This window comes from Orbicella franksi, chromosome 6 (assembly GCF_964199315.1).
Source record: "Orbicella franksi chromosome 6, jaOrbFran1.1, whole genome shotgun sequence".
NCBI lineage: Eukaryota > Metazoa > Cnidaria > Anthozoa > Scleractinia > Merulinidae > Orbicella > Orbicella franksi.
In genome coordinates, this window is record NC_138150.1 from 256,404 (window position 1) to 265,927 (window position 9,524).

General features: G+C 37.9%; 1 protein-coding gene across 1 annotated transcript; it reads right to left on the reverse strand.

Annotated features, from left to right (window-relative positions):
* Positions 1-275: 275 nt before the first annotated feature.
* Positions 276-8,864, reverse strand: LOC145489905 (uncharacterized). Its single transcript, XM_081468985.1, has 10 exons — positions 8,792-8,864; positions 8,147-8,206; positions 7,582-7,670; positions 4,665-4,839; positions 4,353-4,502; positions 3,913-4,152; positions 3,461-3,610; positions 3,010-3,243; positions 2,526-2,690; positions 276-537 (listed from the first exon to the last, which is right to left on the reverse strand). The coding sequence occupies exons 1-10, from the start codon at positions 8,847-8,849 to the stop codon at positions 434-436; spliced, it is 1,425 nt and encodes a 474-aa protein (XP_081325111.1). The 5' UTR covers positions 8,850-8,864; the 3' UTR covers positions 276-433.
* Positions 8,865-9,524: the final 660 nt, after the last annotated feature.

Consider the following 9,524-nt stretch of genomic DNA (forward strand, 5'->3'; position numbering starts at 1 on the left):
TTTTCATAGGGTAGAAATTCAAAAAGAAAATCTAGAGGAAGGGTGAACTTGCCGTCCATTCCTAAACTATTAAATTAAAGAATAAGAAAACGTTGTGAAATGTGAGAAGTTGAAACCATAGTGCGTTTGGGGATATCCGTGAATTATGACGTTGAGAAAAGACTGTAAGTTTTGCTATATTTTCAGTTGTGTTTTGTTCCTTAGCTGGGACACGAAGGCGTATTCAGGTGATGATTGATTACATCATCCATAATAATAAGTTTCAGAAGACTTGATTCTTCGAACCGTCCTTTAATGAATACTTTTCACTAGTCTGTCCTCTTTACAGGAAATATTATCCAAATTTGTAACTAATAGTTTATTGGTGCGTTTCGTCTATTTTTCCATTCCTACATGCGCAGATCTTATACTCTTATTTGGTTGGAACCACTGTTTAAGGACTTCTGTTTCTTCGCTGAATGTCTTTTGGGGAGAACCCTAGGTTTAGAAACTCTTCTGGACCATCATGGGCCACGTCACTCGACTGCTTAACAGCACCTGTTAAAAAAACATGAAAATAATGTTTCTTCATGACAACACAACCAGGTCATGAACATCTCCAAAAGTTCGCCGATAATATTATAGAGTGAATGGAATTTAAAGCGCTGCAGGGAAATAACTAAAGAGAGTATATAAATAATGGATGTAACGAGACCTCCTAAACTGTAAAAATGATCCTTAGATTATCACATCTCTGAGGCTAGTATCTTGGAAGATGAAAAAATATTATTCAATGCAAAAAAAGGTTCAGTGTGAAAGATTATGTCAAATTCTACTACTAAGAAAAGGAAAATCATCAACATGTAGCTCAATTAATTCTTTAATACTGTCACTACAAGTGAGATGAAGTAATTGACAGTCTTTGAGGACTATTAAATGTTAAAAAAAAGAAACAATAAAGCCATTGGAGATACCCAAACTTATTTAAGAGACTTTGCTCCCCCGGCCAGAGATTCTGGATTGTATATAACGTCGATTGTGGATAGAAGTTGCAAGTTTTAAAAATAGGCCTTACAGTTGGGCGATTTGAGATAAGTTTATCCGTTTTTGTTTTGTTAAACCATGCAAAGTATATCTCAATAGTAATAGCTGATACTCCTCAAGATATCGATGTAAGTTACCTAGCCGGGTGGACAGGTCTTACAAAGAAAAATACAGTCGGGATTCAACATTAAATAGCTACAAAAAGCAGAATATTTGGGAGAAGACTAATGAAAGACTAATGAAAGCATGAACGAGGAAATAAAAATGCAAAAAACAGCAACGCTAAAACATGAAAATTAACAATTACAAATACTAATATAAAGGGAAGATTAAGACTTGAGAATTTGCTGCGTCACTCAGTATTCCTTTTTGAACGTAATTCTGAGAGCTGAGAGCCTACTTTATTGGGTATTATTTTATTTTGTCCTTGTAAAAACTATTTATTTTAAGGCTAGAAAACAAAAAAGAATTGTGAAATTTCGCAAATCATGATACGCAATTTTTTACACAATACTGGTAATGACTCCCTTTTCTTATTCGCTTAACAAAGTGTGATATCAAGAAACAAGAGAAAATACATGAAACTCTCTCGAAGCGGAGCGACGTCGATTTGCCGCTAACCTCTTTTAGCTTGAAGTTACTGTAATGTACAAAAGAGTAATTTTCTTATAGCAGAGATCGTATTCTTTTAAGACTCTCACCCTCTTGTTAGTTTTCAAAGATTCAGAGTAATTGGGAAGTTAAGGGAGGGTAATAAGGTGTTTGTTTTGATGTTAATCTGGAACATATATCAAATTGGTAGGCGTGTCAACTTCATTGATAAGTTTATTCTAGATGTGAAAAGGAAAACAGAAATACCTAAAATACACTTTGAAAAGGAAACACGAGGTTAACTCTATAACGTTCCCTTGAACAATAACATTAAAATATGTTATATAAAAGCTATGGTAACAATGATGGGACAAGATACACTAGAGCCACTTTTACAAGAAAAATAACCCGCAGGCGAACTGAACAGTTATACGAGCGCGACTTATATAAGACGCGAGGCGCTCGTTTAAACGTTTCGCGGCTTATTCGCGACTAATGCCTCGCTTTTGTTTTGATTGTTATAGCAGTCGCGGAATTGCGCTAGCGGCCTCATGAGCGTGGGAAAAACCTGCGCTTGCGCAGTGTGAGTTCGCGTCTTACACAAACAAGCCGCGATACTAGTTATACGAGTAGTTGGGCGTTTTGTATAAACCGCGGTTTATTTAGGCCGAGCTCAAAATCCTCGTCTCACCGAAGCCGCGGCTTATGTAAGCAACGGCTTGTATAAGGCGTGCACGGGTTAAAATGTACCGTATACACGGCAAGTTCGTGCTTTATGTAAGCCGTGTTCGCGGACAAATATCCGTGCATATTTTCGCCCCAAATGGAGTCTATTGTTTGTATAAATTACCCTTATATCTCTAATAGGTCTATAGGCCGTATTGACTAAGGAATGGCAGCAAAGCACTTACCTGGAATGGTTATCTTGTACACATAGTTGGCTTCAGTATCCCGGCCTCCACACAATTTAGAACCACTACCACACGGTTGGCTTGCGTTTTTGCCCTCAAAACACTTGTCTGATGAACCAAACTTGTCAAAATTCGTTATTTCAGGACTGCTGCGCACACAAAGTCCTAAAGGGAGGTAAATATCGATGTGAAAATGATGCTAAATACACCTATTTACTATGCATACTGCTACTGACGGGAAGTGACGTCAACCAACTGATAAACCCGTAATGTGCTAAACTTGGCTGGGTATTACTGTCATTAACCCTAAATTTAATAATGATAATAATAATAATACAAATTTATTTAAAGAAGATCTTTATTCATAAACGTAAAGCTTGACTGTAGTGCTTTTTGTTGTTCGTTGTTGTAAATTAGAATTTCATGATAGAACATGAGTAGTATTGAACGTTAAACATTAAACTATTGAGAATTATTCCCTAACCAATATCTCTGACTCCAAAATACTCCCATCCATTTTGTTTTGCGACTCGTGCGCATCTGCAGAGGAATTCTGGGAAGTCCACTTCGTACTTCTCACTAAACTGAAGCATATTTCCAGCGAAGTTCGGTTTGTCTGGCGCCGCTTCATTATGGAAAATATCTTTCATGACGAGGTGGTATTTGTTTTCTTTGTAACAACCCACAGGATTGATTTCTACTTCACAGGAGCCATCCTCTGTAGGAGAGATAAAATCAAAAAGATATAAGGAAGAAAGAAAGAAATTAAAAAAAGAAAGAAAGAAAGGAAGGAAGGAAGAGAGAGACAGACAGAGAGAGAGACAGAGAAAGAAAGAAAAAAAGAAAGAAGGAAAAAAAGAAGGAAAGAAAGACAGAAAGAAAGACAGACAGACAGACAGACAGAAAGAGAAATTTCTGAACAGTGACTGTCTTACTTATTTTGTAGACGTAGTTTGCTGAATGTTTGCCCGAACAGAACTTGTTGTATTTCGTACATGGCTGGAAGCACTGGTTAGTACATCTAGAGCTGATACCATCTCGATCATACATGTATGCTAGCGTCCTGTCACCGCTCCAACACTCTCCTGTAGGAAAATGCTCAGTTATCTATCTATGGGTTTATTTCGTTATTTCTATCTTTGCTTATCTTTTTGATAATATGTTTAAAATTTCTTTTTTAATTTAATTGGTGACTTGTATGATCACGCTCTTGTTGTTGTTGTTTTTTTTAACTTCTTCACAGGTATGTTCCTGCTAAAGGGCTAACAGGTGTAAGGAGAGTTTATGCATGAAAAAAAAAAAACATACTTGCTTTCTACAGATTTCTTTGAGTTCATTTTATTTTGCTAATCTTGTATTACGAAAAAAGAAAATAACTATTTCTCACCATAAAATTGCATGCCGAAGAAGGTGTAATTTTTTTCCTTGGCTTTGAGTGCGCATCTACAGGCAAAGTCTGGCACATAGACATCCCAGTTTCGCCAGTCAATCCTCTGTCCACTGAATGTTGGATGCCTGGGATCTCGATCGTTGGTAAGATACTCTGGTAGTGGTCTAGCTGAGACTATGTGGTTATCTTTAAAACATCCAATCTTCTCGAAAGCTACAAGGGGGCAGCTGATGTCCACTGTAACCAATGAAAAGAATGTCGAGATTATTAAATGAAGCATTAAGTTAAGAGTGTGAAAAGAAGGGCATAAAACCGAAGGTAGTCCGTGTGATCACCATCGTATGTTTTAAGCTCGTAAGAAGCGCACAGAGACCATGCAGTAAGAAGAACTTACATACTGAGATGACCTGAGATCAGGGATTAATGATGATACATACCGATCTGATACACCATGTTGCGCAGGTGTTTACCCATACAAAAGCGAGTATTTTTTTGACATGGCTGGTAATCATCTTCAATACAACCATGTTTATCTTCGCCGTGCTTTGCATAGTTGTCATGGTCGCTGTGACCAGCCCAGCATTCCCCTAGTTGAAAGAAAAGGTAGCATAATTATTTGTTATTATTTTTATAGGGTTTATTTTTATTTTCCTATTGAGAACAATCAATTCTTGATACGAAACAAAACTGTTATTGGAAGAACTGCTTATACTATAGAGAAAAGGTAATTGAAAAGGTCTTAAACTTACCGTAAAACTGAAGACCGAAAAGATCGTACCCTAAATGCTTCGCCTTCTGTGCACAGCGGCAAGCAAATCCCGGATAATATTCATTCCAGTTAAACCAGTCGATCTTTCTACCACCATAGTTCTTGATTGAGGGATCACGCTCGTTGTATATGTAATTGGGCAGAGCTCTGTGGTGCTGAGAATTCAAGGGCGACACACGTTTCAGCTTCTTATAATTTCTAACTAACAGAAACATTATTGCTAAATGGATTGCACATCCTGCGGCCAGCTGCCTTGATGCATTTATGTTGAAGATTTTGATTGAGATGAGCTGTCACTGGCTAAGCAAAGAATAAGTTCCAAACTAAACATAAATCAAAGAAATAAACTAGTGGAAGCCACATAAACCGACGATGGATACCTGGACTTACAGACTTAGAGACTGGACTTCCAGACTTAACCTAGAGGGTCTCAATAGGGTGGTGGCTTTCCCAGATAACAGTTAGTAATTTGTCTTTTTCACGGCTCACGGTTAATTTATTTTTGTTACGGTTAATATAACTCTTGGAAATTAATTACCGTTGGTTGAAAATTAAAATTAGTTTTCATCGATTGCTATAAAACAAATTTAAGGTCTTTAGACCAGGCATTCCGGGATTGAAAAAGGTATCTTTACAAGAATCGTAGACTAATATAGTTACAACTAAGTCTACTGGCTTTTCCCTGTCCTACCAAACCACAAGACAAGGCACAGAAAAGCTTTGACAAGAGATCTTGAGACTTGAGACACATTCGCAGTTTCCTATTTGTCTGGTCTGTTTTACTCCGCTGAGACCCTCTTTATAATGAAATAAACGTCAGCATTTGTCTGGTTTCAATCTAAAACGGGTTGTGATAACAGTATACACTGCTGAGCCACAGAGTAAGCAAAAAGTACAGCACTATCTCTCAAGTAAATTTTTCACGGAAATATGCCAGGAATTTTCTCGAGGAAAAGAAAAATTGTTTTAGCTTGCTTTACCCAGCAACCCTAAGGATTTAGCCAGGACTCGATAATGCTAACTCTAAGACGTTTTCAGTTTTTCTGAACGACTGTATTCATCGTACGGAACTAGGCTTAGATCGGTAAACGTGCGCCCTGAACATGAACTAATTAGTGACTTATCCGAACTGAGAGTAACTTACATGTAAATTCCCATCCTTGCTGATTTTACTACTTAGGAATTGTGTGAATGATGAAAGTAGATCTGAACTGGTGGTTATACACCGAATACAAATATGGCGGACCACTCGGTCGGCGCCCGGGACGAGTCGCATGAAAGCGAGGCTAGTCAGGCTTTGATGTTTTGTTTTGGCAATGCTTCCCCAAAAAAGTCTTGCTTCGTCGTCGATCTGGTCTGTTTTATTTACCTGTGGCTACGAGCTGCTGCGTTTCTGAACGCGACGAGAAGGGATATAAATTTTCCACCGTTCGCCTCTTGAGCTTCGGGAAAATAGTGGATCAATGGAATTCGTTGAGACGAAGGAAAAGAGTTCACGATCGCCGCAGGAACTAAAGTTTGTTCGCTACATTTCACATTAGAAGATCTTAGAAAAATCGTTTAAATGACGAGCTTATGTGGTGTCTGGTGGTGTTCCAACACGATTTACATGGCCAGTACCTTCCTCAAAGTAAAGAAAAGCTCCTCTTGAAAAACATCGTCTGTCTCAAAGGAAGAAGTTGACCTCGCGTGCACTCGCACGGAATCGCACGAAACAAATACTACGGTGTAATAACCAAGCGAATGAACTTCAACAGCCCCATCGTTGTATCCAGTGAATGCTTTGAGCCAAATGAGAACGACTTAAAGCTAAATGCGGTCGCTTACACATTTTCTAAGATCTTCCAGCCTGAACGAACAAACTTTAACAGTTCCTTCGGCGATCGTGAACTACTTACCTTAGTCCGTTTTCCCTGAGAGGCGACCGCGGAAACGAAAAAAAAAATCACTTTCTCCGCTGTGGAAGATTTCAATAGCTGCTTTTCACATGACGTCACTAAAATTCGAACTACAAAACTATTGATCTTACTGAGATTTTACTTAAATGATGAATTAGAGCAGCTGAAAACTAATATTCATACAAATTTTCGCTCCGAATGGGTTTTTGGTTTTGTGATACACTACGCTTGAATTTCTAAGCTTTTGCGTGACGCGGCATTTACGTGACGGCCTAGAGAGCTGTCATGATGGTTAAAAAAAGTGACTTATTTCGGGGAACTTGGCTATCTGAACAGTTCAAGTATTATTTTAATATTTTAGAGGTCCTCGAGGGATAAAGTCACGTTTTTGTAGCAATACTCAGAGACAGATGTTTCTGTTGGTTTCCGGCCGCCATGTTGGTGCCCATACGGATGGGCACCAGCATGGCGTCTCCATACAAATCTCTATAAATTTGGGTAAGAAATTTCTCCGCATATCTCGCATAAGAAATATTGCTGTGACCAGAATTTTGGCGAGAGTCTTTGCATATTTACCTTCTTTCATTTCCCAGATTCTGGACTTTATCTATTGACCAGTTTTGATTTCTATTTTGATCTATTTTGAATTGCGTGACACTGAAAACCAGCAATTCGTTCTGGTGGCATTCAGGAACACAACAACTTATAGGAAGGGCGAAAAAAAAGACAGACCAGATCGACGACGAAGCAAGACTTTTCTGGGGAAGCATTGTCAAAACAAAACAACAAAGCCTGACTAGCCTCGCTTGCATGCGACTCGTCCCGGGCGCCAACCGAGCGGTCCGCCATATTTGCATTCGGTGTATAGATCTTTTATTTCGTTACAGCCCAACCTTGTGTCTTTTGAAATTTTTCTGCAAAGCTTTGTATAAATTTAATTATTTAAGCTGAAAACGTACATATTGTCATGTAACAAGCATTCACGTGTAATGTTCATACCGTGTCTTTGTAGCATCCTATTGTTTTGAAGTCGACATCACACCTTTCTCCACGACAGAGATTTCCAGTCACATATTGTATGGAGCCACCTTAATAAAAACACATATTAAATTTACATGTTTTAATAATACCAGTGAGTACGATAAAAAGTACAACTCAAAGCATTGTCAGTGAGCAGTGTCATCACCCATGGGTTTGGAAAGGAAGTTTCTGTTCGCTTCGAAACAACGAAAAACGAAATCAAACTTCATCCCCAAGTTGATTCGGAAATAAAACAGTTTTCATTCTTTGTACATTAACATAACTAAGAGGAGCACATGAAGACATGATCTTTCATATTCACTTGCAAGTAAAGCATTTTATTTATATTATTTAATTTATTCTCTCCTGGATGGGATTTTAGTCATTCGCAGGAGTACCCAAGGATGCCCACCCTTCCCACAACCATACGGATAGTTAACCCTTGAGAAAAACGAGTTACCAGGTTGTAATGTCCCGGTTATTCAAAAACAAATAACTGAAGGTTTAAATAAAGTAACGTTAATTAGAAACTGAATCAACTCACAGACAAGTGCCAACAACAACAACGTGGTTATTGGGCTCATTTTCAGCTGTGTTTCACCTCCTGTAGGAAAATAATTTAAAGCAAACAGCTCTATACGTGTCGGTAGCCTTGCCGCTTCACAACCTATCCCGTATCTATATAAAAAGGGGCGCGACGAATGAATGACAAATGAAAAGCTATTGAACAGGAAAAGCGATTTGTCGTTTGTTGTCTTTGTTGTGTGATATTGGTTATCCCAACTGACCTATATATTTTTTTTTTCTTTTTTTTTTTCACTCAAACTGGTGCAGGCTTAAAAATGATAGTGAAATATTCGTCTACTGATGGAAGTTCCGCTATATACAGATCTAGAAAAGGCAAAGATCGCTCAGTTCATAGAGAGTTAATCTTTATATCTGTACGCGCCACAACAGTTAAAAGATCAAGAGTAAATCAACGCCAATTGTCTCAATCTAAGCTTGGTCGGATTGTTGCAACCCATTTACCTCTATGATGCATTTTGCTTAACTTTTTCTATAACTTAAAGCAGTTATTTAGATGCAATTCAATTTTTAAACCTGTTGCGTGTCATAATATCGTCTCAGATAGCTTGGTCTAACCAGCCTGCTCGTGTAAGAGGATTATAAAGGACTTAAGGTAACTTACGTTTATCCCCAAGGAAGAAGCAGTTGCGCTGACTGAGAAAGAAACAAAGATCGGGCATATTTATACAGAATAGTGTAAGGAAAAAGTGATTTTTATCAGCAACATTTTTGAAATACGAATTCATTATCACAAGTATTATCGTAATCGTGGGAGGGATTTTACCACACATATTCACTCGCCATTATTTTACGCGGTCATTTAAGTTTGGATGATTGCAGAACTATTTGCAGAGAACAAACGAGAAACCTTTAAATTTTTATCTAAGTTAGAATGCTGGAACGTCGCTGACATGTTTGCCTCGTTATCACTCCAGTTGGCAATTACGGAAGCTGCTAATTCATGGATATAAGGTCCTGCTTGTTGATTCTGAAAGTTGAGCATTATGGATTTCGGATCTAATGTACGTAGGATTTATATTATTATATGATAGTCGGAAGAGAGTTTCAAAGGGCCCCCTAAAACCATTATGTCTGAAGCCATTATGTCTGGTGATAACGTTTATAGTTATTCCGGTTGTAAAAATATCTGTTGTCAATACGAAGGTCATATCTTAATTCATAATCTTTCGGTCAATAGTAGCTCTTTAATTGCCTTAGATAATATTTTTCATCAGCTATCACTTTGTGTTCTTAACACGTTTAGAGGTAACAAACATTGGTATAATTGCTAAGTGGAGTAAAAGCAAAACTACACAAGGCCAGGTAGTTAGACCAATAACCGAGTAATAATAAAT

Bases quoted from the DNA above. Each gene is read 5' to 3' on its own strand.
- LOC145489905 (XM_081468985.1), bottom strand. From the start codon at position 8,849: ATGCCCGATCTTTGTTTCTTTCTCAGTCAGCGCAACTGCTTCTTCCTT. The intron at 3,611-3,912 runs GTGAGAAATAGT...ATTTTCCTACAG, and splicing joins CTTCGGCATGCAATTTTATG to GAGAGTGTTGGAGCGGTGAC. The intron at 2,691-3,009 runs GTTAGGGAATAA...ACCTCCCTTTAG, and splicing joins TTTTGGAGTCAGAGATATTG to GACTTTGTGTGCGCAGCAGT.